Raw genomic sequence first — 26976 nt, 5'->3', positions numbered from 1 at the left:
CGTCTGGGGGCTCCTCCCTCCCACGCTGGCCCAGGCACTGGTCCTCTTCCTCGCCCCTTCCCTGGCCGCCCCAAGGACCCCAGGGCTTGTCTGGGTGGGCTCGGTGGGAACTGGACGTGGCCGGGGTACGTGTGTGGTGTAGGCTGGGTGGGCGCCACCCTGGGAACCGAGCTCCCATCCCACCCCATGCCCCGAGCTGCTAGTGCCCGTCTGCTGGGGTCCGCCCTGGTCCCCGGCCTGGTCCCCGCCTGCCCTGTGCTCCCTGGTGCCTCTCCGGGCTGCGGTTTCCAGATCGTGGCGGAAGGAGAAGAGCTGCCCACAGCCCCTTTCAGTGGTGCCTGGACACAGAGAGAACCAGGCGAGGCCGCTCGGAGAGGACGCCAAGTTGGACGATCCCAGCGGCTCCACGTCCACTGCGATTCCGGGCGGGAGCGGGCGCTTTTGTCTCTGTTTTGAGACCCTGCTCTGTCTGTGGGTGGCGTGATGGTGAGGCCGAGCCCTGGAAACCCACGCGGAGCTGGCCGTCCCCCCGGCCCCCAACTCCAACACCTGCAGTCACCCAGGGCTTCCTGCTTGCTGCAGGTTCGAGTCCTGCTCCGTCTTCATCATCTCTCCCGGGTGCACACCCATTTCATAGATGAAAACCGAGGCACAGAGAGATGACAGAGCTTGGCCAAGATCGCACAGCCTGTCCACAGACGAGTTGGGGTCTGACACTTGGCTCTGGGGCCTCCAGTATATTCACAGACCTACTGTGTGTGGGGGCGGAGTTAGCACTGGTGGAGAGGTGGCTACAGGGCTGTGGGACATGATGCAGGCAGACGGAGCTGGGGTGAGAGAGATGTGCCCTGGAGGGCTTCCTGGAGGAGGTGTGGCTGCTGGGAAGTGCGGGCCCCTGGGAGGGTGGGGTTCTGTCCTGGGGCGACAGCTCCACCAGCTTCACGTCCCGCCAGCCCCACCACTCCTTTAGCCCAACCCGGAGACGGAGCGGATGGACAGCAAGGAAGGTGCCCTGCCTGTAGCAGGTGCCCAGGTCAGGGGGTCGGCAGGGGGCTGGGCGCAGCCTGGTGACCCTGTCGGTGCCCAGCATTGTTATCATGGCCGTGGTCACCTGTAGCGGTGAGGAGTGGCTGTGCGCAGGGACACCGCCATGGCACGGGGGCCGCCCCATCGGACACCGCCCTGGCCTCCAGCCCTCCTTTCCCAGCCCCTCCTGCCTCTGCCACCCCCCACCCGTCTCCAGCCCCGGTGCTGCACGGTGAGCGGTGACACAGCGGGAACGCCGGGCGTCGGTTCCCTGCCCCTCGTGGCTGGTGTGGGCTTTGCGTGGACAGAGGCGGACACTTGGGGCGGCGCGAGCCGGCCGCTGCCCTTTGCCGTTACCCCGAGCCGAGCCGAGCCCCGCCCCCTCTCGTCCCCGCCTGCCTGCATTCGGCCCTCTGGGACTCCAGACTGCGCGTCTCCCTGGTGCTTTCAAACCAGACATCCCTGGGGTGCACAGAAGCCCCTGAACTGGCAGGGTGAGGTCCTCGGGGGGGCCCTGGGGACACGGGGGCCTCCGTGCCGGGGCTGCGTCCCGCGACACCCTGTGTGGCTCTGCCCCGACAGGGCCTCTGCTGTAGGCTGTCGCCTGTCGCGCTCAGCACGGGGCCCTGCCCTGACTGTCCCAGCTCCATGGCTGCCTCTTCCAGGGAGCCCTCAGTGGTTCTGCCTGGAGTGCGGGCCCTCAGCCCCCTGCTGGTCACTCGTGGCTCAGGTCATTCCCACGGAGCCCGTGTCCATCTGCGGCTGTCCCTCCTGTCTGTGGGCACTGTGTTTTATGTGTGTGTGTTTTTTTTTTAAGATTTATTTTATTTATTTGAAAGAATTACAGAGCGAGGTAGAGCCAGAGGCAGAGGCAGAGAGAGAGAGAGAGAGAGAGAGAGGTCTTGTGTCCACTGGTTCACTCCCCAGATGACTGCAACAGCCAGAGCTGTGCTGATCAGCAGCCAGGAGCTTCTTCCGGGTCTCCCACGCGGGTGCAGGCGCCCAAGGACTTGGGCCATCTTCCACTGCTTTCCCAGGCCACAGCAGAGAGCTGGATCGGAAGAGGAGCAGCTGGGACTTGAACCGGCGCCCATATGGGATACCGGCACTGCAGGCCGGGGCTTTAACCAGCTGTGCCACAGCGCCGGCCCCGGGTACCACGTTCTGACCCACGTGCCGAGCGGAGTGTGCGCCTTTCCTGGCTGCTCCCCAGGCGAGAGGTTCTGCCGCTGCCCCACGGTGCAGAGGGGAGGTGGAGCCTCTGCAGGGTCCCGGCGTGACGGGCGGAGATCTCCCAGGGCTCTGTGCCGCGGGCCCTGGGGCCCCGTGTGTGGCGTGGCTGACCTGCAGCCCTGCGGATGCCTGAGCGCGTTTCTCATTGAGGTCGCCCAGGACCTGGCCCGTTAGGTGCTATTTTCGATGTTCAAGGCGGTGTGGAAATTTCTGTTTTTGCGTGAGCCAGTTTGCAGGCTTTGCAAATGCTGTCTCCTCCGCCCCCTCGGTGATCTGCAGCCAGGCGGGCTCGGCCGCCCCCCCCCCGGCCGCGCGGCTGCTGGTCCGATGGCCAGGTTAAGGGGGTCGGCTCCGGGGCTCTCTTTGAAACACTTAAACATCATTTATGTTCTGGGAAGGGAGAGACGGACGGGGAGACAGCGCCTGTCCTCTGGAGCCAGGCTGCCCGGTTCAGATCCCAGCCCGGCCGCCGGCAGCCCGTGGGGTCCCCGGCGGTGCCTCGGATTAGATCTGTGAAATGGGCAGACGCCTGGGAGACGTCCTGTAGGCCACACGAGAGGTGCCCGTGCTGGCCGCGTGCAGGGTAAGCTCTGGGGGCCAGGAGCGCACCCAGGTCCCCGTGCGTGCCAGGGACCCAGCACCTGGAGCCGTCACGGCTGCCTCCCAGGGTCCTGTTCCCAGGAAGCTGGAGTTGGGGCAGAGCTGGGGCTCGAGCCCAGGCACCCGGATGTTCCACGTGGCGTGGTAACCGCCGTGGGATCCGCCCCCTGGGGTTTCTGACGGGAGTCACTTGCTTGGCTCACCTGTGCCGTCCTGGGTCTTTGTTCTTCCTGGGCGTTGCACGGCCTCCCCCGTGAGAGCCGGCCCTGGAAAGGAGGCCCAGGAGCCCCCAGACCCCTGGCCTCAGGGCTGCCATGTGCATGACGGCTTCTGGGAAGTCCGTGTTGCGTCCTCGGCTTGGCCGCCTTCGGGGACTGCGTGCTACCCGACACACACCGCGGCCCCGAGTCGGTGACCCTCGGACACTTGGTCTCTGCTTCCACCCCTGGGCGCCCGGGGGTCTTTGCAATGCTTTGAGGGCGCTGGGCAGAGCAGCTCCCTGTGTGCGGGTTGGCCGCCACCTCCCCGCCGTGGTGTTGAACTTCGCTGGCCCAGGCTCGGGGTGCACAGGCAACTCGGGGCCCCCCGCGGTGTGAGCTCCAGACTGCCCTGCTGGGGAGGGACTCCGTGTTTCGTTGTCTTTCCCTCCCCGTGGTAAGGTGCACATCACCCGCTAGCCATTTGCCGTCTCGGCCGCTTTCCCACTCCCAGCTCGGGGCCCCGGCCATCGCCCTCTCCAGAGCCACGCACTCTGCAGGTGGAAACCATCCCACTCACCTCCGCCCCGGCACCTGCTGCCCCGCCTCCCGGTTAGTCTTGCCCGCCTGGCCCACTTCCAGTGCTTTGCGGAACGTGGGGTTCAGTGATGAGCTCTTTGGGTGCAGAGGGTTTGAGGTGGTGGTGGGCCACCCCGTTGGCCGTTCGTCTGTCCGTGGGCACTGTGAAAGGCGCTGCTCTGACCGCGTGAGGGTGGGGGCTCCACTGTCGCAGGAGCTGAGCATCGGCGCCTTTGCTGATGGGCTGGGGCCCACTGCTGTTGTCCTTGTGACGGATGGGGGTGGGGTGGGGGCCGGTCGTCCCCAGAGAGCCAGCTCCACAACCCAGGCCTGCGAGCCCACCGCGTGCTTGGGGCCGGACTGGGCACCTGGCTTCATCATTTCTCTCCGCCCCGCTGGGGGCCCTGCCATCCTCCACTCATGCCATGTGGGGAGACGGGCGCCGAGAGGGGGCTGGGGTCCCCCAGGCAGCACTGGGCGGGGTCCTCCCCGGCCGGTCTGCTCCAAGCCGTCCACGTGTCAGGAGGGGTCTTAGTGCCGCGGGTCCCCGGGAGGGCGGGCAGCCCTGCCTTCTCAGCTGCTGTTGCTGTCATCTAAGCTGTCTGCTCTGGCAGCTTTGGCTAGATCCGGAGGCTTCTGGAAGCTTCCGTGTCTAAGTCATGTATTCCACGGAGCAGTGAGAGTCGACGGGCAGGGAACTGGGACAGAGACTGTGGAATAAATTTTCGGTTTGCAGCATTTTTCCTGCACCCTTGCTGGGCGCCAAGCTGTTTAGGAAATGTTTGTTAAATGCCCAAACCAGGAGCGCGTCTGTCTCTGCTCCCACTCGCCTTCCCCTGATCTCTCTCTCCTTTTCTCAACAGTGAGTGACCTGCAGGAAGAAGGGAAAAATGCCATCAACTCACCGATGTCTGCCACCCCGGACGTCCACCCTGAGGACACCCAGCTAGGTACTGTGGGCTCCCTCCAAGAGGCCTCCGGGTCGTGCCCCGTGGCGGACAGCGATTGACGGCGGGGTTCTTAGCTCACGGTCACGTTTAGAAACACATGCAGGAGTAAAGCGTGTGCCCGTCTGCAGGTGTAGGGGAGCCGATGGGTGAGGGGCCGATGCCGTGAGACTCGCAGCTCGTGGAGGGGCCGCGTGGGGCAGCACCGGTGCCCGACAGGAGGCACGGGTGAGGTGGACAAAGGGTGGGTGGACAAAGCCCTCTCTGTGGTTTTGGCAAGAAGGGCCCAGTGGGGCGGGTTAGCGGGTGTAGGCCCAGCTGGTCTACGGTGTTTCTGGGGCCATGGGGCCCAGGAGCTGTCCTGAGCTGGCTGGACCTGCTCCTGGGGGAGTGGAGGGCTGGGGACGGTGGCCTGAGGGGTGGGAGCCGAGGGAGAAAGGTGTGCCCTCGGGGGAGAGCAGTGGCCGTCCCCGAGAGAGAGCCGGCCCTGGAGGGGCAGCCTCCCACGGGCAGCGAGGCCCCCATGGTCAGTGCATCAGAGGACCCAGAACCAGGGGCGCGTGCTTAGCCCCACGCAGCCCCCGCGTGTCCCCGCAAGTGTGTTTTGGGGCCCAGCTGATGTGCTCAGCGGTGTGGACTCGGGCTCCCAGGGAGGCCCCGGCTCATCCCTCTCTCTGGGTTCCAAGGCAGGGCTGGGCCAGCAGGAGGTTGCGGGGAGGAGACATGATCCCAAGTGCAGCTGCCAATCATGCCGGGGCCCAGGGCTGCCCGGGCTCCCCAGGGTCCTGCCGCCCACGCTCCGCTCTGCTTTCCCTGCTCATATTTCACAGGGCTCTTGTTTAAAAATTCTGTGTTTATCTGAGACAGACAGACAGACACACACACACACACGCGCGCGCATGCGAGAACTTCCATCCATCCACAGGTTCACTCCCCAGGAGGAAGCCAGGGAGCCAGGAACTCCGTCCAGGTCTCCTGTGGGTGGCAGGGGCCCGAGCCCGAGCCAGCACCGCTGACGCCCAGGGCGTGCGTTACAGGGAGCTGGAGCCGGCGCTGGGCCCAGGCCCCGTGACTTGCTAGCTGGCGGCCGCCTGCTCCCCGCAGATCTTGTCACCTGTGTCCAGGCTGTGGTCCGCCCAGGGCTGCTGGTGACTGTCCCTCGGGAGTGCCCTGGGCAGCAGGGTCGAGGGTCGGTGGCAGCCCCGCACAGCTGGGGCGTCCACCCCCTGGAGGGCGGCCCCACTGAGCCAGGCTCTCTGCTTCTCTGTGCCCACCTGTTAGCAAGGGGGAGTCGGCCGCCGCAGCGTCCCCGCCGCGCCCCCGCAAACACTGCCCCTGCCTCTCTCTTGTCCCTGGCAGAGGAGAATGAAGAACGCACCATGATCGACCCCACCTCCAGAGAAGACCCCAGATTCAAGGAGCTGGTCAAGGTAGGGTCTGTGGGGGTTCAGGGCCCTGGTGGGCCAGGCCTGGGCGCGGGAAAGGGGCTGAGTGCTGATGGGGAGCCTTGGCGTGGGCCCGGCCCTGCTCAGCACCTCTCAGACGCCTCTCTGCACTGTGCCCGGCACGGTGTGGGGGTGTGCAGCGAGCCCTGGGGCGGACCCTCATGACACCGCGTGGCGGGCCGTCCACAGCTGCTTCCCCAGCGCATCAGCAGGGAGCTGGACCGGACGTGGAGCAGCCGGGACCAGAGCTGGCGTCCACACGGGATGCCGGCACTGCGAGTGGCAGCATAGCCCACAGCATGCGAACGCCAGCCCCGTGAGGTTGATCCTCAACAACGTAGATCACTGGTCGGCTTTGATGGATGGATAGAGACCACGTCCCCGTGTGCTGGTCCACTCCCTGAATACCCAGGGTGCCAGGGGCTGGGTCAGGCTGCCGCTGGGAGCCAGGAGCGCAGTCCAGGCTTCCCACATGGCGCCCGCACCTGCTGCCCCCGGGGAGCTGGACGTGGGAATCCGAGCTGGGGCTGGAGGCTGGCCCCCCCGAGAGGGGCGCGAGCGTCAGCCGGCGTCTCTGAAGAGGCTTTTTGGTTTGTTATTTTCTCCTCACCACCCACTTCGTTATCTTACACAGAATCGAGTTCCTTTTTTAAAAAGATTTCTTTATTTACGGAGAAGTGAGGCAGAGAGAGAGAGAGAGAGAGGTCTTCCCTCTGCTGGTTCACTCCCCAGATGGCCACCACAGCCAGGGCTGGGCCAGGCTGAAGCCAGGATCCAGGAGCTTCTTCCGGGTCTCCCATGCGGGTGCAGGGGCCCAAGCACTTGGGCCACCTTCTCCTGCTTTCCCAGGCCACAGCAGAGAGCTGGATGGGAAGTGGAGCAGCCAGGACTCGAACCGGCGGCCTTATGGGATGCCTGAGCTGCAGGCAATGGCTTTACCTGCTGTGCCACAGCGCCGGGCCCTTGAACAGAATTTCCATGAGGAAAGTAGCTCTGTGTCTTGGCCACCAAAATGTTTCTCATGCTGCGTGGGTAAGGGAGGGAAGCATGAGAATCACCGGGGGTCCCCAGAGAAACAGACCCAGTGCACACACACACGTGTGAACACACACGTGTGTGCACATACAAGGGTACTTTAAAAAGTTGGTGGAGGGCTGGCACTGTGGTGTAGCAGGTAAAGCTGCTGCCCGTGGTGCTGGCGTCCCGTGTGGTTCGATTCCCAGCCACTCCACGTCTGACCCCACTCCCTGCTAATGCATCTGGGAAGGTCTGGGCGGGGGGCAGAGTGGGACCAAGCGCAGGGAGCAGGATCGGACGTGGAGCAGCCGGGACTTGAACCGGCGCCCCCATGGGATGCCCGTGTTGCAGGCGATGGTTTTGCCAATAGAGCCACACGCCAGCCCCTGACTGCTGCTCCCATCCCAGTGGCCGCCAGCCTGGTCCTGCACCTGCCTGTCCCCCCGGCTGCCCCTCCCTGGTCTGCTCTGGGGCGCGGCTCCCCGGGAAAGCCTCAGGGGTCGGCTGTGGGGCCCGGCTTTGCTGGGGACCCGGGCGCGCTGGGCCACGTCACGTGCTGGCCCTGAAGCTGGCGTGTGCAGCCCCTGGAGCCCGCGAGTGCCACCTTCCACGGCAGCGATTAGGGATCGCCCAGGTGGGTCCGGGAGGACCACCGAGGGGGCCGAGGGAGCCCTGATGCCGCTGAGGTAGGCAGACGCTGGGGGCAGGGGGGGAGGGGGAGGCGGGCGCCTCTGCCGGCGGAGGAGACGCAGCGGGCTCGCCCCCAGAGGGGCCCCCACGCCTTGCCAGCGTGCCAGTGGGGTTGTCTGGACTTCCCAACCGTGGGAAGATCCGTGGCATCGTCGGGAGCCCTGAGGTTTGTGGTCCTTTCTTTCGGCAGCCACAGGAAAAGGACACGGCACACCGTGTGGCTGCCCCTCCCCAGAAGATTCTGGGAGGAGGGGCGGGGGTCTGTTCCCCTGCACACCTGTGTCTTGGTGGGTGGGAGCTGGGGGTTCCGGGAGGAGGGGTGAGGGGCAGGTGCAGAGGGCCAGCCTGGGAGGCTCAGGGAGAAACCCCCGTCCACGTTCCCCGTGTGGCTCTGACGCTGTTCAAACCATCCTCTGTGGACACTGATGGGGTGGACGCTTCTGCTGCGTGAAGCCTGCGGCCGCCTCCTAGTGACCACCTCCAGGGGCCACCTCCTAGTGACCACCTCCAGGGGCCACCTCCAGGGGCCGCCTCCTAGTGACCACCTCCAGGGGCCACCTCCTAGGGGCCCTCGCGGTCCTCAGCTCAGAAGCAGGTGCCTTGGGGCGGTGTGGACAGTGTGCCAGCCTGAGCCGGGGAGGTGGGGAGGGACCGCCAGTCGCCTGACCTCCCGCCCTGCTGGACACGGTGGGGACGGCCGTGCCTCAGGACCCATCTCCCGGTCCTGGGCCCTGGCACCTTGGGTCTGGTGCTGTTCAGAGAATTCCAGCTGCTCTCGGCTCCCAGAGAGTCCCTGGTAACATCCCTGGCACTGAGCGTGTGGTGGGGGTTCAGAACCCGCTGAGCAGTGAGGTGGGCTCTGGGGACTGGGGGCAGCCTCTGTGTTCAGGTCCCGGCTCCCCGGGGGCTGTGGGGACACAGCGAGGCCCTATGGGGAGCACCTGTTAGCTTGGGGCGGGGGCTGATGGTGGCCCCACCTGGCCAGGGCTCCAGTGGCTCCTGGAGTCTCGGTGGAGCATCCTGAAGCCGTCTGCCGTGAGTTTCTTCCCGAACCTTCCAGACGCGGGCTGAACTCCTCCCGCTGGGTCAGCAGGGAGGGCAGCCGCTCCCGGCTTACCGGGGAGACCCCGCGTGTGTCGTTAACGATCCGTGAAGCAGGAGCCACGGTTCTTATGCTTTCCGGAGCGGAGGCCAGAGAGAGCCGTGCCCGCCCGGGGCGTGCCCGGGCCCGTGCCGAGTCCTCGTCCCCAGCCCAGGCTCTGGAAACCCTGGGGGTTTGTGGAGCAGGAGGGGCGCCCTTGCTGACTTCTGACCACCTACACCGCCCGCTTCCCCGCGGCCCCCACGGGGAGGGGCGGGGCCGAGGACGTCCTCACGGGCACGGAGACTTGAGGCTCACGCCCCAGGGCTGCGGAGGCAAGGGGCTGCTGGGGGCACCAGGGAGGGCTGGACGCTCGGCCCCTCCCCACCTTGCCCTGGGCTTCTGTTTCTACACAGCCCTTCCCGGGTCCTTGGTAACAAACGTGTAACGGCCGCTTTGGTTCCTTCCTGAATTCCGCACACCGGGGCCCCGCTGGTAGCTGTGGCCCTGGCTCCCGTGGCTACGTCAGACACCAGGCGGCCTCTGAGAAGCTGGCGCCGGGGCACCACGCCTGGTGCTGGAATAAAGCACAGGACGCCAGCTCGGCCCCGCAGGGCGCGCCTCCTCCCGGGCGGGGCCCCCTCGCAGACTCACTCCCCCATTTGTGGGCTTTGACTTCCTTTCTTCGCCCGGGAGAGGCGCCCTTGTCCTGTTTGGAGCCGCCATTGCTGGGGGCAGACAGACTGCAGGCCCCATGGGCATGAGCAGTGTTTTATTCCCCGAGAGGCTCGTAAAACACGGTGATGGATGCGCCGCGAGGACGCCATCAATACTGGCCCGGACACTGCCCGGGCACTCGGGGTTGAGGCTGAGGCTGTCTCTATGAGTGATGACCAGCCGCCGTCTTTAACATCTCCAGTGCAGCGACAGGTGGAGACGGATGGCCTGGGAAGGCGCAGGCGGGGTGGTTCGGGGGCCCAGAATGAGCTGCACCTGCTGGGGGCGGGGAGCAGCTGTGGGGGCTGGGGGGAGCCGGCTGTGTGGCCTGGGCAGGGAGCTCGATTGCTGTCCCTCTCTGCTGTGTTTGGGCTGCAACCGACTCAGGGACTCCACTGAGCTGGTTTTGTTTTTTCCTTCTAAGATATTCTAGTCTCTTCAGCTCTTCAACATTAACTTTCTTTTTGATGATATGTTTATTTACTTGAAAGACAGAGTTACAGAGAGAGAGGGAGAGACACAGAGAGTGTCCACCTGCTGGTTCACTTCTCAAATGGCCACAATGGCCAGGGCTGGGCTGGGCCAAAGCCAGGAGCTTCATCTGGGTCTCCCACATGGGTGCAGGGGCCCAGACACTTGGACCATTTTCGGCTGCTTTCCCAGGGCATTAGCAGGGAGCTGGAGTGGAAGTGGAGCAGCCGGGACTTGAACCGGTGCCCACATGGGAGGCCAACGTCGCAGGCAGTGGCTTCGCCTGCTGCACCACGATGCCAGCTCCCGTTTCCTTTCAAGTCTGAGGGTTTTTTTTTGTTTGTTTGTTTGTTTGTTTTTGACAGAGTGTGTAGTGAGAGAGAGAGAGAGAGAAAGGTCTTCCTTTTTGCTGTTGGTTCACCCTCCAATGGCCTCTGCGGCCGGCGCACCGCGCTGATCCGAAGCCAGGAGCCAGGTGCTTCTCCTGGTCTCCCATGGGGTGCAGGGCCCAAGCACTTGGGCCATCCTCCACTGCCTTCCCGGGCCATAGCAGAGAGCTGGCCTGGAAGAGGGGCAACCGGGACAGAATCCAGCACCCCAACCGGGACTAGAACCCGGTGTGCCGGCGCCGCAAGGCGGAGGATTAGCCTGTTAAGCCACGGTGCCGGCCTCAAGTCTGAGTTTTTACAAAGCAGAGATGTGGCCTCCCTGAGTTTCCTGACTGAGCTGTGCTGGGGGCAGGGCAGCCTCTGGAACCCACAGCGTCCCTGCCTGGGAGAACTTTCCAGAAGGTTTCCTGGCCGTCCTGCGGTTTGCTTGGACCTCTTCCCTGGACGTGTGCACGTTTAGCTGCCGGGCGTGGAGCACCGCGCAAAGCGGAGGGCCCGCCCACGGGAAGGGGGCGGCTCAGCTGGGAGACGGACGTGGCAGGGACAGCCGTTCCGCTGGCCACAGCAGGAAGCAGGGCCGTCCCACCCCTGCCTGTTCTAGGCAGCGTGGTCAGGGAGGTGGCGTTTGGGCAGACTCCCTGGGGGGAGCAGCAGCAGGTGCTAGGGTCCCACGGCGTCTCATGCGCGACTGGGTTCTAGCGAGAGGGGCGGTGGGACCCGCTGTCTGCCGCGGCTGTGGGGAGACCAGGGCGCTCTGCCCTCCGATGTCCTCTCGGGGGCGCCCTCCCCACCTGCGCCCTCCCAGCATGTCTGCGACGCCTTCACCACCCCCCTGGGGCATGACCCGGGTTTCCCTGCATCTTAGTGCCCAGGGCCCTGCCTGGTGGACGCTGCCCCCAGCCCCGGTCTGCCGGGATGCGCTCCAAGATGCCTGGGCCTGCAGGCGGAGCCAGGCCTGCCGTTCAGAGCCTTTGCCGTCTTCGCTAAGCTGGTGCCACGCCCCGTGGCCGTAACCCGTGGGGTTTGGGACACAGGAGCAGTACGAGTGTGAGTCCCTCTGCGTCTCCACGGTCTCAGGTCGAAGCTGCGTTCCTACTGGACGCGGGCGCCTCGGCGGGCGGGCGCTTTCTCTGCTCGGTGCCTCGGGGGCTCCTTCCCCTTTGCCCGTGGAGGGAACACGTTCTGTGATCCACAGAGCTGACCGAGGGCGCCCAGGAGACCGGGTGAGCCCTCGGGCCGTGGCTTAGGCGTGACCTCCGGGATGTGACGCCACAGCACAAGCATTTATAGAACGTTAGTACGCTGGGCGTAACGACCTGGAAACTTCTGTGCTTCTCGCTCACGAGAGCGAGGCGACCCCCACGGGCAGGCAGACACCTGGGAAACGCGCCCCGAGGGCTCTGTGTCCAGACCCGTGGACTAAGCTCGCCCAGGGCTAAGCGTGCCCAGCAAGTGGCCCAATCAGAAGTGGGCCCAGGGGCTGAGCAGACGTTGCTCCGGGGAAGCCTAACCCGCGGCCCATACGTGGATGCCCAGCGCCGTGGCAAAGCCCGGCTTCCGTGGGGCGCGTGGCTGTGCTGCCGTCCCAGAGCCGGCACTGTGGTGCCGCCTGCCACGCCCGCATCCCACATCGAGCGCGGCTGCCCTGCTTCCGACGCAGCTCCCTGCTCAAGTGCTGCAGCCCCTGCACACGCGTGGGAGGCCCGGCTGGAGCTCCTGGCTCCTGGCCCAGCCCCTGCACGCGCGTGGGAGGCCCGGCTGGAGCTCCTGGCTCCTGGCCCAGCCCCTGCACGCGCGTGGGAGGCCCGGCTGGAGCTCCTGGCTCCTGGCCCAGCCCCGGCTGTTGCAGCCATCTGGGGAGTGAGAAGATCTCTGTCTCTCTCTGCCATTCTGTCTTTCAAATACAATAAATAAATGGATCTTTAGAGAGAGGCCGAGTTCCCCTTGGCACCTTCTTGCTGCCGGCTGACTGCGGTCCGAGTCTATTTCTGGCTCCGGCTCTGTGGCACCCAGGCCGGTGTCTGCTTCTTGTCAGAGCGGAGCTGTGTTGGTTCCTGCGGCTTTGCGGTAGATCGGACACAGGAAGCGCGAGCCCTCCGCCTTTGTGCTTCTCTCCTGTGTGTGGGGGAGGGGCCCCTAGGGTTTCCGTGTGCGTGGAGGAGCACCTGTCCCTGCGTGGCGCTGGATGTGTGGGGGCGCTGCTGCTTGCTGGCGGGCTGGGCGTGGAGCGGGAGGCAGCCTGTGCGGGCCCTGCAGCCTTGCTCTCTGCCCAAGGGCTGGGACCGCACTGGGAACTGGAGCTGCTGGGTCACAGCGCCACTAAGGAAGGCTCTGAACTCCAGAGAGGCTGAGGAGTGGCTCAAGGCCACACAGCAGACGCCCCGGGAAAGCTGGGTCCAAACAGGGGCGCTCGATCCTGCATTTGTGTGTGTATGTGTGTGTATGTATACGTGTGTGTATACATGTGTGTATATGCATGTATACATGTGTGTATGTATACGTATATATATGTATACGTGTGTGTATGTATGTATACATGTGTGTATACGTGTGTGCATGTGTGTATACGTGTGTATATGCGTGTGTATGTATACGTGTGTGTATGTATACGTGTGTATATGTATGTATACGTGTGTGTATGTATGTGTATGTGTATATGTATGTATACATGTGTATATGTATACGTGTGTATGTATACATGTGTGTATCTATACGTGTGTATATGTGTGTGTATGTATACGTGTGTGTATATGTGTGTGTATGTATGTATATGTGTGTGTATGTATACGTGTGTGTGTGTGTGTGTGGTTTGTTCATCTGCTGGCACCGGCTCCTGTGCTTTGTACCCAAGGCTGCCTGCTGGCTGAGCACGGTGCCGTCAGTTTCCCGTCGCTGTGTAGCTGGCCGCCGGCTCGGCCGCCAAGCCCACAGCTGCTTCTGACGCTCGTTCTCTGGCCGGGTCACGTGCTGGGGCCGAGCCCTCTGCTCCGCGTCTCCAACCTGAAGCCCGGCTGCAGGCCCAGCCAGGGCTCCTGGGGGAACGGGAGGGACCTGCCCCCGCCCCCACCCCGCCCCAGCTTCTGGGGTACCCACGTGCGTTCTACACAGGCCTCTCCAGCTCACGGCAGCTGTAGATGACCCCAGCACTGAGACTCTCTCACCACACCCTCCGCAGCTCCCCGGGGTCTGACCTCCAGACCTGGTCACCGGGGGTCCCTGGGCCTCTCCTTGTGGGCAGTGGTGGGGTCATCAGGCCCGGGCTCCTGCCATCCCTCCCAGCTCCCTGCCCGCACTCTGCTTTCTGCCCCCCCTTTCCTGTGCCGGCCCCTGGGGCCCCAGGGCCGCGGGTCCCTCTCGCTGTCGTCCCTGCTCCGTGTCCTTGGCCCCACAGCCCGGCTCAGAGGCACCCGGTGGGGCGTTGGTCGGGTACTGTGCTTCACTTGGCCCAGACGGCGAACCCCAGAGCTCTGGTGAAGGCATCCAAGGAGGTGGGAGGGGGTGAGGTATGGGCGTGTCCCCCAAATCGTCATTGGCTGCTGCCCCGTGGGCATCGGCCAGCTGTTCTCCCAGCTCCTGGGTGCTGCCCCCGCCTGCAGTCCGCTGACCCTGAGCCCCTCTGTCCGCAGCCCTGACTGGGTCACTTCCTCCGGTTGGGGACACCTGCAGTGCCTGTCCCCCGTTCCCTGTCCTTTGGGCTGCCCCGCCCCGTCCCCTCTCCCAGTCCCTGCACCTGTCACTGCCCAGCTGTGCCCCTCGCGTCTCGGTGTCCAGCCTCCCCCTCCCGCATGCCCGTGGCCCTCCGCCCAGGTGAGAGCGCCGTCACTTCCCCTCCTTACCCTGTCACTCCCAGTGCCCGGCCCCCTGGCTGCTGTCCCCTCAGGGGCCCCCGGGACTCAGCACCCACCTGCTCCCCGTCTGCCCTCAGGCCCCCGACACCCCCCGCGTCACCTCCTCCCTGTCTCCCCAGACCCTGCCCTGCTGAAGTAGTTTTTGTGGAATAATGTTTGGTGTACGGGTAAAGTGGAGGTAGAGTGGAGAGCTCCCTCGCCCTACTCCACGCGTCCTGTCCCCAGCGCCAGCCGTCGCGGTGGCTTCAGTCCCTGAACCCACGTCCACACGTGGCTGCACCACGCTGGTGCGTGTCTGCTCCTCCGGCCCGGCTGCCTTCCCGTCGCCGGGGTCGCCCCGGGGACCCACGTGGTGTCCAGCCCGCGTGTTTCCACTCGTCCCTCGTGGTGGCCGAGCTGGGCAGCTCGCGGGGTGTGGTCTGACGTCCCAGGATGCCATCGGGGCCCTGGGTTTCGGAGGAAGCTGGCGGAGGGGCGGGGCTGCCTCCCTCACGGCTGGCCTCGGTCACCTGGCTATGGAAGCTTTCTGCTTCCATAGTTTTCCCGTGAGCCGATCCCAGCCCGGGCGTGTGTACCTGTTTGTCATTTAGTGTCTGATTAGGCTTTCGGGCCTCCAGGCTGAGCCCTTATCTGTTTCCTTGGATCCCAAGCTTGGCAACAGCAGGTGCTCATTAAACACATGCATTGCATTCTCAGAGTGGCTGTGCCACGCAGCGAGCCCTGAGTGCCGGGGACAGCCACGGGCCAGAAGCTCATGGTCCCGGCCCTCGGGGAGCTCCGAGTCTACAGGGGAGGTCGTTGCAAAGATCTCTTCCAGGCATCCGGTGCAGTGAGAGCTGCGGCGGGGGAGGTGGCCTGGCCAGGGCATGGGGGCAGGCAGTGACGGGGGCTGAGACCCTCGGGACTGGCCCAGGATGTCCGGCCGTGGGGGAAGGGATGTGCCGGAGCAGCGTGTGTGAGGGCCCTGAGGCCAGGGGAGTTTGGAGCGTTGGAAGAAAACCCGTGAGGAGGCGGGGTGCCCGGTGGGGCCGGGCCCGGGGAGAGGTGGCGATTCGGGCAAGAGGACGGTGCTGGGAAGGGGGCATCAGTTGGGGGAGGAGGGGAGTCCAGGAGCGGGGGCTGGACAGGGGTCCTGTTTGCTTCCCAGAGCAGGAGCCGGCTCGGGGAGGGGAGGGTTTGGTGAGGGACACCCACGGGAACCCACGCCGAGGGGGGGCTGGCTGCCGAGGTTCCTGGGTCAGCGCTGGCTCCGGACTTGATGGGAGGAGGGCGTGCGCTGGCCTGGGAAGAGAGCACAGGGCGGGAGGGGACTGCAGGTGGCCGGGTCGGACGCGTGCTCAGCTGGGACTCCCGGGATTGTCAGGGCGAGCCCGGTGCCGGCTCTGGGCTTTTGACCTTGCGGCACTGGCTCTGGCACAGCCTGCACGCCACAGGGCCACACGCCTCCCCGCCTCCCTGAGCCCCTCGGGTGGATTTTCCCTGCCGGTCTTTGTGCGCTCGTGTCTGATTGAATGCTTTTCAGTTAGTGGGGAAATAGAATCCTTCGCCAGCTCAGCTCTGAGCTGTTCTGCAGGCGTTTGGTGAGCGACAGAGAGTGACGTGTTCGGGATCTGTGCCCTTTGGTTCGTCTCCCAGAGGGGCCGTAAGCTGCTGGTTCCGAAAGGTTACCGCGACCAATTAGGGAGTTTTATTAGCTTTGCTTGCGCAGGAAAATCCTGGGCACCCTGCTGTCGGCCAGGTCTGCGCGGCCGTCCGTCTTGTTGTGTGCAGCGCAAGTGAGTGCCGGCAGCCAATCGGAGTTCTGCTCCGTGGGCATCCAGATTCTCCAAAGGTGCTTTTGCGACCGGCACAAAACAGCCCCAAAGCCGCAGAGAAGGGGCTGGTGCTGTGGCGTAGCGGGTAGAGCTGCCACCTGTGGTGCCGCCACCCACACGGGCATCGGTTCCAGTCCCACCTGCTCCACTTCCGATCCAGCTCTCTGCTATGGCCTGGGAAAGCAGCCAAGGATGGCCCACGTCCTTGGGCCCCTGCACCCACGTGGAAGACGTGGAGGAAGCTCCTGGCTCCTGGCTTTGACCTGGCCCAGCCCTGGCCATTTCAGCCATGAACCAGCAGATGAAAGATCTCGCTCTCTCTCTCTGTCTCTGTCTCTCCTTCTCCCTCTGAAACTCTGACCTCCACGTGGCAACCCCTTCATGCTGCAGGCTGAGGTGGGGACTGGGGGTGGGGGGTGTTGTGTGGCTCCCATGGGAGTGGAGGGCAGGGCCGCAGGGGCTGCCGGCACTGTCAGCAGGAACTTCCTGTGGAGCTGGGAGCCAGCCCAGAGGCGCCAGCGTGACCTCCCCCATCCCCGCCAGGGCCCCCCAGGGCACGTCCGGCAGCCCGGGCCACGTGGTGCGGGTGGAGCGAGGCCCTGACGCCGCCTCTCCCCAGGTCCTCCTGGACTGGATCAACGACGTGCTGGTGGAGGAGCGGATCATCGTGAAGCAGCTGGAGGAGGACCTGTACGACGGGCAGGTGCTGCAAAAGCTGCTGGGTGAGCCCCGCGCGCCCGGCCACAGACCCCAGCAGCACTCCCCGCCCCCTGGTCGGCTGTGTGACAGACGGGCAGGTGCTGCAGAGGCTGCTGGGTGAGCCCTGCGCGCCCGGCCACAGACCCCAGCAGCACTCCCCGCCCCCTGGTCGGGTTCCCAGGCCCTGGGCTGTGCACCCAGTGGGGGGGGGGGAGGGGCAGGGGCCGGCTCAGATCACCCCCAGCCTCCGGAGCGTCCTGAGCCTCTGTCCGTGCCCACAGGGATGGGGCGGAACGGGGCCGCCTCCCTCCCCGCCGGCCTTGCCTCTCCCTGTTCCACGGGCACCTTTGTCTCAGGATCGGAGGCGCGGGGGGGAGGGCAGCGGCCACACAGACTTTGGGGTGAGCTGAGCACATGGCCAGGTGAGCCCTGACTGTGCCCCGGAGGGGCGGCTCCCATCGCCCACCCTCCCCGCTGAGGACATTTGGGTGGATAACCTGGCTGTCCATCCGTCCGTGTCCAAGTGCCCCTGCGCGCTGGGCGCTCGGGACGTGGTGGCCGTGGAGCAGACCCCGCGCAGTCCCTGGGGAACATACGGCCGGCACGGGTCGGGTCGCCTCCTGTGATGACTGGGCCTTGGTGGGCGCTCCTGGTTCTGAGACGAGGCCCCCGTCCATGATAAAAAGGATGCACACACACACATACACACATACACACACTTCCCTTCCTCCCTGCACCGTGTGTTCTCTCGCACACTTCCTTTGTCCTGAGTGGTGCTCCTGTCCTGGAGCTGGGACCGTGTCGGGCTCCCTCCATCCTGCCCATGGCTGTGTGTCTGGGTCGATGGTCCCAGGACTGTCTCCCCGTCACTCCGTGTGGTGCTCTCCTGGGCGGCAGGGGATAACTGTGCACTTGGCTCTGGGTCTGCCTTGGCGCCTGCCGTGTGACCGCCGGGTCGGTGGCTGGGACCAGAGCGGTTCTGGGGCCATGGCAGGGGTGACGTGCTGACTGAGGAGGGTCCCGAGGCCGTGAGTGCGTGCGTGGGGTGTGTGACGTCGGCCCATCTGTCTGCTGTCCCCGGGCTGCTGGCTGAGGTGGTGTCTGTGTGTTCTGTGTGGCTAAGAGGGACACGCGGGCGTGGGGAGCGAGAGCAGGGCTGCGGCGTTGGCCTTGCTGCTGGCCCCCTGCACGGCCGTGGGCCCCTTGGCAGGAAGAAAGGAGCAGACGGGACGTGTGTCCGACGGCTGCCGGCGTGTGTCCAGGCTCCTGCTAGGTGGCTCCGGGGGTTTGGCGTCCCCGTGTGCATGGGGATAACACAGCTCTTACAGGTCACGGGAGACCCCTGCCCCCGGCATCGGGGAGCGGGCGGATCTGCTGTCTGGAGCTGCCGTTCTCACCCAAGGCCCTGCCCTCTGATGCCACCCCGCCCCCGCCAAGCTGGAGAAAGGGTCTCCCCAGCAGACGCCCCATGGCAGAGCAGCAGCGGGGGGAGGCAGGACCATGTTCCCCCGCACAGCTGTAGCCTGGGCACCCGGGCGGTGGGCAAGCCGGGTGGGGGCTGCCTGGCATGGAGATACTGCACAGGAGGCGGAGATACTGAGGGGGCGCAGCCAGGGCGTGCTCCCTGGAGGGGGTGTCCCGGGGGTGCGGGGGCCAGCATCCCTCTCCTCCTCCAGACCCGAGACCCTCTGGGCAGGGCTTGCAGCCTCAGTGGAGCCGTCTCTTACAGACTCTGCCATCCGGGAGGGAAACCCGCCGAGGCGGCGCTGGGGACCGGGTCGCGGCACCCAGCCCGGAGGCCGCAGGGCTCGCCGGACCGTGTTATTCTGTCCCCAGCAGGTGCGCTGGAGGGAAGCAGGGCACTCACTCGTTCACTCGCTTGCTCCACGTGTTGGACACACGTTCACCGTCTCCCGTGCGCCGCTGTGGCTCTCGCTGTGGCGTGGCTGTGGTGGAAGTGATGGGGGCGAGGGTACACAGGGCTGTGTGGCACCGCGCGGCCGGGCTGGGCGAGGGCCATGCGGTCACGTCGGGGGCAGCCCCTCTGGGAGCTGACACCTGCACAGTGCGCGTGTGGAGAATGTTCCAGAACTAAGCTCTGAAGCGAGGGGGCGCCTGTGAGGAGCAGCGGAGGAGGCTGGGGGGCGGGGGCGGTGACGGCAGGCAGGGTCAGGCCACGTCCAGCCCTGGTGGAGTGGGGGTGGGGGTGGTGATGACAGGCAGGGTCAGGCCACGTCCAGCCCTGGTGGAGCGGGTGGGGGGGGCGGTGACGGCAGGCAGGGTCAGGCCATGTCTGGCACTGGTAGACAGGCCTTGATTCTGGATGACAGGCAGCCGCTGGGGGTTGGGGCAGGGCCATGAGTGTGGGGGCTCCCTTGGGCTCCTGGGAGGGTCAGGGTGGGGGGCTGACGCATCGGTCGGGAGACCTCAGGGGCAGCTCGGGCGTCAGGTGAAGAAGCAAACCTGAGTGTCGCACTCACTCGCGTCTTTAATTTCCGACTCTTTGGCACGCACCTGTGGCTTTATGCACCCGATCCTTTGAAAAGCCGTGGCCTAAGCCTCACCTCCGGCAGGCCGAGCTCCACGGCGTCTCGGGTGCGGATGCCGCCCTAGAGCAGGGGGCAGGGGCGTGTTCGGGACGGGGTCCCGCCCCCTCGGGGCACGTCGCGGTTCCCTCTTCAGCCGGCTGCCGTGGCCGTCCTTGAGCCCCGCCCCGCCGCTCTCCGAGTCTGTGAAGCCCCGCGTGACCCCGCGATGGCTCAGGCAGCCTCGCGATCGTGGGTGGCCGCTGTGTCGTCTCACCTGAGAATCTCCAGACAGCGTGGGAGGCGATTCCGCAGTCTCCCGTGTGTCAAGTGGGCTGACATCGGCCCAGATATGAGCAGAGCAGCCCAGCGTCTTGCCTGGCTGTGTGGATGAGGCCGGTGCCGTGTTGGGGTACCCCTGTGAGTGCCATGTTGGGGTACACCCTGTGAGCACGTGACCCTGAGCCCAGGGATTCCGGCTGTGACATTCACGCGGGCATCCGAGTCGCCGGCTTCCCAAAGGCGGAAGCTAAAACCAGGCAGACTCTGGCCGAACGTCACGGCTGGCTTCCGCGTGGGTAACGGAACAGCACGGAGGTCTGAGGACCGCACCTGGGCTCTCCCAGCCTAGAGTGGCCAGGAAGAGGAAGAACCAGCCACCCCCACCCCTCCCCACCCCACACCCCCCATACACACGCACCCTACCCCTCACATCCCCCCACCCCCACACCCCCCATACACACGCACCCTACCCTCCACATCCCCCCACACCCACACCCCACCCCCACACCCCCATACTCACACACCCTACCCCCCACATCCCCCCACCCCCACATCCCCCATACTCACACACCCTACCCCTCACATCCCCCCACCCCCACATCCCCCATACACACGCACCCTACCCCTCACATCCCCCCACCCCCACATCCCCCATACACACGCACCCTACCCTCCACATCCCCCCACACCCACATCCCCCATACACACGCACTCTACCCCCAACATCCCCCCACACCCACACCCCACCCCCACACCCCCCATACACACGCACTCTACCCCCCACATCCCCCCACCCCCACACCCCATCCCCACATCCCCCATACTCACACACCCTACCCCCCACATCCCCCCACCCCCACACCCCCCATACACACGCACCCTACCCTCCACATCCCCCCACACCCACACCCCATCCCCACATCCCCCATACTCACACACCCTACCCCCCACATCCCCCCACCCCCACATCCCCCATACACACGCACCCTACCCTCCACATCCCCCCACACCCACACCCCATCCCCACATCCCCCATACTCACACACCCTACCCCCCACATCCCCCCACCCCCACATCCCCCATACTCACACACCCTACCCCCCACAACTCCCATACCTACACACATACCCATACCCCCAAGCCACCTCCACATACCCACACCCTCCCATATACCCACCCCCACACACATCATACATCCCCCACACCCCCCATACACAACATACCCATAGCCCCACACACACCCAAACCCACATACACCCCCTACACACACACACCCTAGTCCCCTCCCCAACCCCCCACACCCACCTCCACATACCCACACCCTCCCACAACCCACCCCCACACACATCATACATCCCCCACACCCCCATATACAACATACCCATAGCCCCACACACACCCACACCCCCATATACCCCCTGCACACACACCCCCTAGTCCCCTCCCCAACCCCCCACACCCACCTCCACATACCCACACCCTCCCATATACCCACCCCCACACACATCATACATCCCCCACACCCCCATATACAACATACCCATAGCCCCACACACACCCACACCCACATACACCCCCTGCACACACACCCCCTAGTCCCCTCCCCAATCCCCCACACCCACCTCCACATACCCACACCCTCCCACAACCCACCCCCACACACATCATACATCCCCCACACCCCCAATACACAACATACCCATAGCCCCACACACACCCACACCCACATATACCCCCTGCACACACACCCCCTAGTCCCCTCCCCACCCCCCCACACCTTCCCCACACACCCACACCTTCTCACACCCACAATCTCACTCCCCCAGCACCCCCTACACACACCCACATACACCCACACCTCCTTCACATATACACACCCACACCCTCCCCGCACACCCACATCCCCCACCCACACCTCCCCACACCCACACTCCCTCACACACTCCCCCCACACCCACACATGTCCATACCCCCCATGTATACCACACACATAGCTGTCCCCCAACCCACCTCCACACACCCACACCCCCCATCCACACACATCCCCCATACCCCCATACCCCCACACCCTCCCAACACACCCACACCCACAACCCCCCAACACCCTCACCCCGCATACAGACACCCGCCCACAGCTGCACTTCAGTCTTGGGCTCCTGGTCCCCAGACCGTGGGGACAAAGGTTGGTGGTGTGACTGCCAGGCGGGAGCCCTCTCTGTGCCGGCTTGAGCTGACCCCCCTTCCTGTCACCTGCTCCTCCTGCACCCCAGGTGCTGTGGCCACGCGCAGCCTGCAGGTTGGGGACGGGAGGGGATGGGAGGGGACGGGAGGGCCCTGGGGGGCCTGGGCTTCCCTGAGCCTCTCCCACCTTCCTTCTCCCCACTGCTGCCTGGCGCTGTCCCTGTCCCATGCTGAGTGCCCGTGGGACCGGCTCGCTGGCTGTTTTCAGGAGCAGACAGACGGCTGGGGGATTCAGCCAGGGCGGGCGGCCGGGGGGTGTGAGGGCGGCTCTGCGTCTGCCCGGCTTGACACTGGGGTCAGTCTCTTCACAACCCCGCCTCTGGCCATCTCCAGATGGTCAGACTCCCCACGTGGGGTCCTCTCCACGTGGGGTCCTCTCCACTTGGGGTCCTCCCCACTTGGGATCCGTCTCCCACGTGGGGTCCGTCTCCCACGTGGGGTCCGTCTCCCTCGTGGGGTCCTTCTCTCCTGTGGGGTCCGTCTCCCTTGTGGGGTCCTTCTCCTATTTGGGGTCCGTCTCCCACGTGGGGTCCATCTCCCTCGTGGGGTCCGTCTCCCTCGTGGGGTCTGTCTCCCACGTGGGGTCCTTCTCCCACGTGGGGTCCGTCTTCCTCGTGGGGTCCGTCTCCCTCGTGGGGTCTGTCTCCCTCGTGGGGTCCTTCTCCCCTGTGGGGTCCGTCTCCCTCGTGGGGTCCTTCTCCCTCGTGGGGTCCGTCTCCCTCGTGGGGTCCTTCTCCCACGTGGGGTCCGTCTCCCCTGTGGGGTCCGTCTCCCCTGTGGGGTCCGTCTCCCTCGTGGGGTCCGTCTCCCACGTGGGGTCCGTCTCCCTCGTGGGGTCCTTCTCCCTCGTGGGGTCCGTCTCCCTCGTGGGGTCCGTCTCCCTCGTGGGGTCCGTCTCCCCTGTGGGGTCCGTCTCCCCTGTGGGGTCCGTCTCCCTCGTGGGGTCCGTCTCCCCTGTGGGGTCCGTCTCCCCTGTGGGGTCCGTCTCCCACGTGGGGTCCGTCTCCCTCGTGGGGTCCTTCTCCCACGTGGGGTCCGTCTGGTCTGCGCGCAGCACACTGACACACGGTGGGAGCTCGGCCACCCTTCGTGAGTGAAGGAATGAAGTCGTGAGCGCCTGTGGGGTATCCACACGGCAGGCCTCACGGCCAACAGTCGTCCCTGGGCGCTGGTTCCAGGACCCCCTGGCTGCCGACACCTGCGCCGGCTCAGGCCCTCCTGTGTGCTCAGGCCGTCTCTGGGTCACGGCACCCGTGTGACACCTGGTTTGTTATCGTGAGGGGACAACGATGAAACAAAGCCTGTGGGTGTTTAGGCAGGTGCAGCTTTGGGGGGAGCCCGCGGGGAGGTCAGCCCTGACCGTGTGAACCTGGGACGCTAGTGGGGGGGGGTAGAAGGGTCACGGGGGCCTCCAGCCACGTGGCTGTCAGCGGAGCCGAGCTGGGGGTCGGAACCAAAGCCCCGTCGGCGGCAGCCAGGACTCGCTTGGTTTGCTGATTTGCCGCCGGAGCCGCGTCTCCTACAGCGGCTGTGTGTGGAAGGCTGGGTGTCGGGCGCCGGGCGGGGCGCTGTCCTGGGACGCTCCGTGGTGGCACCGTGGCTGTTCTGCAGAGACAGAAGGCGGGAGGGAAGCCCGCAGGTGGGTGTGGGGCCGAGCGCTGGGCCGCTGGAGCCTGCAGGTGTGGGGCCCTCGGCCCTGCTCCCGAGGGAGATGGAAGGCGTGCGGACAGGACCGGGGTCTCTGTGTTTGTGATTGAATCCTGAGCGAGCGTGACGCTTCCTGTCTGGACACTGCACATCCCAGAACTCCTCCCATGGCATCGAAATGTTAGAGGAGCAAGCGTGGGGGCTGGGCGTGCAGGGAGGGACCACCGCCTGTGGACAGCCCCGCCCCGCTAGGCCCCCCCCCCCCGCCTCCACAGTGCATCACAGTGACGGTCCCTGTTGGGTGTGCGTGGCAGGTTCCCACGTGGCCGCCATGGCTTTCTCCCTCCCTCCCCTTCTGAGGAACGTGGAAGTGCCAGCTGGCCCCCTGGCTGGGGGACCCCCGTCTGGCGGGTGTGCCGGGCGGCCCCGGGCGCCCCAGCCCTCCTGACACTCTGCCTCTGACGCTCGTCCTGTCGCTGCAGAGAAACTGGCCGACCGCAAGCTGAACGTGGCCGAGGTGACCCAGTCCGAAACGGGCCAGAAGCAGAAGCTGCGGACAGTTCTGGAAGCCGTGCAGGACCTGCTGCGGCCACACGGCTGGGTGCTGCGCTGGAACGTGGACTGTGAGTGGCCGCGGGGGAGCGGGGTGCGGGCCCCCTCCTTCCTTTCCTCTCTGCCGCTGTCGCTCACCGTCGCCTTCCTCCCCCACCCCCGCTGCCGCCCGGGAGACTGCAGGCCGGCTGTCAGAGCAGAGGGCCGGCTTGGGGAGGCGGAAGTCCCCACGGGTTCTGGGCAGGGCTGGGGGAGGTGAGGCGGGGTGGGCTGGCTTGAGACACATGGCAAAGGTCTGCTCTGCCCTGGCCACCCCCTCTCCCAGTGCAGGGCAGGAGGAAGGGGCTTCAGAGCTCTCTGCGGGGGCCAGGTCTTTGGGGGCTGGAGAGCCAAGCCTGAGGCTGTGGGGTGAGACTGGTGCCCTGGTTTCTTGGCAGTGGAGATCTGGGCCGGAGCCAGCCTGCCTCGCCGGTTGCAGGGTGGTGGGGAGAAGAGCAGGTGGGACCCGCCCAGAAGTGGTGATCGTCCCGGACGCCCAGTCCACCTGCTGAGGGGGCAGCCAGGGGCTGATGTGCACAGGGTCGGAGCTGGCATCCTCCTTACCCTGAAGTAGCCCCCACCCGTGACGGCCCACCCTACCTGGGACAGCCACCCCCACCCAGGACAGCCACCCCCACCCGGGACAGCCACCCCCACCTGGGACAGCCACCCCCACCTGGGACAGCCGCCCCCACCCAGGACAGCCCACCTCCACCCGGGACAGCCACCCCTCCCTGGGACAGCCGCCACCCCCACCCGGGACAGCCACCCCCACCCGGGACAGCCGCCCCCACCCGGGACAGCCACCCCCACCCGGGACAGCCACCCCCACCCGGGACAGCCACCCCTCCCTGGGACAGCCGCCACCCCCACCCGGGACAGCCACCCCCACCCGGGACAGCCACCCCTCCCTGGGACAGCCGCCACCCCCACCCGGGACAGCCACCCCCACCCGGGACAGCCGCCCCCACCCGGGACAGCCACCCCCACGTGGGACAGCCACCCCCACATGGTACAGCCATCCCCACCCGGGACAGCCACCCCCACCCGGGACAGCCACCCCTTGCTGGGGTTGCTGACCACAGAGCAGAAGTTGTTCGGTGCCTAGGAGTCACGGAGGTTGCCGTGAGGGACACGTAGCTGTGACCCCTCTCTCGTGCTCCTTGCCCGCCTGGCGTGCTGACTCTGCTACCCTGTGCCGTCTCCGGAGTGCTCCCCAGTTTACTGCTTTTAAAAGCGGCGGCCTGGGTCACCAGAGGCCGGTGGGAAAGCAGCCCCCGGCCGTGGGCGTCCATGCCCCCAGGTGCCCCGGCCGCGCTCGGCTTCGCCCCGTCCGCCCCGCCCGTGCCTCTGAGCGCTCGCTGGCACGCGGGCCGTGGGGTCTGCTCTGAGCCGCCTCCCCTCTTGCCCGCCCACAGCAATCCATGGGAAGAACCTGGTGGCCATCCTGCATCTGCTCGTGGCGCTGGCCATGCACTTCCGGGCCCCCATCCGCCTGCCCGAGCACGTGTCTGTGCAGGTGGTGGTCGTGCGGGTGAGTTCGGCCCGGGGGCCACACGCTCGCTTGTCCTCGTCTGCTTCCCGTCCCCGGGAGGCGGCCTTGCCTTCCTTCCACTTGACGAAACGCCCGTCTCGCCCTGACGTCCACGGGAGCCCTGGCGTGGCCAGCGTGGCGCTGACTTGGAGAGAGGCAGAGGCAGAGGCGGGTGGGCGGGCGTGGGCTTTCATTTTCCTCATTTCTGAAAAGGCAGCCAGCTCTTCGGATTCAGTCCCGTCGCTTGCTGATTGCCCACCGCGGGAGGGCAGGCCCAGCCGGATGGAACCGAGCCCCACATTAGGGCTTCTGCGCGCTGGCTCCCAGGGCTGCCTGTCATGCCCCACGGGCTCCTGCTGAGGGCTCATCTCCCCCGACTCACTCGGAGAGAGGGGCCGGGGACCCAGGGTCAGCTCAGCCGCCAGCCTCCTGGCTTGTGCAGGTGTGTGAAGCAGCTACTACGCACCAAGCACCTGTGTGGGTCATGGCAGACGCCCCATGCCGAGAACCCCCCCCCCCAATCTGGGGCCGGGCCCACGGAGTCAGCTGCCCTTGGAACCCGGATGTCTTGGTATTTGTGCCGGCTCCATTCCGTTTGGTTTTTAAACCTATCATCAGTCAGTCCCGTGGCCGCCGGGATCTCGGGGGGCCTTGGCCAGACTTGTGATTTCCAGAGCGGTTCTGACCCCTCTGTTAGCCTCCAAGCCCGGCCTGGACCTCACCTGCCACGACCCCGCGTCCTTCCCAAGGCAGACGCTTGTGGTCAGCCCCCTCGTCTCGGATGCCGGCTCGCAGGCAGCTGGCCGGGAGAGGCGTGCCAAGGATACAGGAGAAGCCGTCCCCCGCCCGCCGACGTCAGCTCATGGATGTCTCCTTTCGGGCTTGTGCTGGGGCCAAGGCGCTCTGTGGGTCTGCGGTGAGCTTGGCTGCCCCGGGCAAGCACTCGCCGGCACCAGCTGCCCCAGGCAAGCACTCGCTGGCACCGGCTGCCCCGGGCAAGCACTCGCTGGCACCGGCTGCCTTGGCCGGGGCCGCGCCCGCGGGAGGGAAGGAGGAGCAGAGGTCCCTGGAGCTGGGGTCGGCCTCCACAGCACTCAGAGCTGCCCCGGGGCATGCCCGGCCAGTGGCCTCGGGCAGATCACTTGAACTCCCCGGTAACGGGCTACGATCCCCTGATGGGCCGTTCTGCGTGTTCTGCTTCTCGTCTCCCACCCGGCGGGCGCTCGGCGTGTGCCTGCGTGACCGCAGGTGTCTGCGCCCTCCGGAGGGGTGGGCCCCAGCCATCAGAGACCTCCCCGGAGGAAGCTCAGCCCACAGGCGAGCCCATCTCGGCCGCCTCAGCAGGCAGGGGGCCCCCCCGTCCCTAGAGGCGTCCAAGTAGTGGTTTAGCTGCCTGCCAGGCT

At 66.0% G+C, this 26976-nt stretch overlaps 1 protein-coding gene across 1 annotated transcript in view; it reads left to right on the top strand.

Annotated features, from left to right (window-relative positions):
* The window catches only part of PARVB (parvin beta), an 86158-nt gene that overhangs the window by 37224 nt on the left and 21958 nt on the right, over window positions 1-26976 (top strand). Inside the window, exons 2-6 of the mRNA XM_062202714.1 lie at window positions 4499-4585; window positions 5942-6012; window positions 16674-16776; window positions 23931-24071; window positions 25458-25573. Coding sequence (XP_062058698.1) covers window positions 4499-4585; window positions 5942-6012; window positions 16674-16776; window positions 23931-24071; window positions 25458-25573 — 518 coding nt within the window. The remainder of the gene's footprint in view (window positions 1-4498; window positions 4586-5941; window positions 6013-16673; window positions 16777-23930; window positions 24072-25457; window positions 25574-26976) is intronic.

This window comes from Lepus europaeus, chromosome 10 (genome assembly GCF_033115175.1).
Source record: "Lepus europaeus isolate LE1 chromosome 10, mLepTim1.pri, whole genome shotgun sequence".
NCBI classification, from domain to species: Eukaryota; Metazoa; Chordata; class Mammalia; order Lagomorpha; family Leporidae; genus Lepus; species Lepus europaeus.
This window is presented reverse-complemented; position numbering and strand designations above follow the sequence as displayed.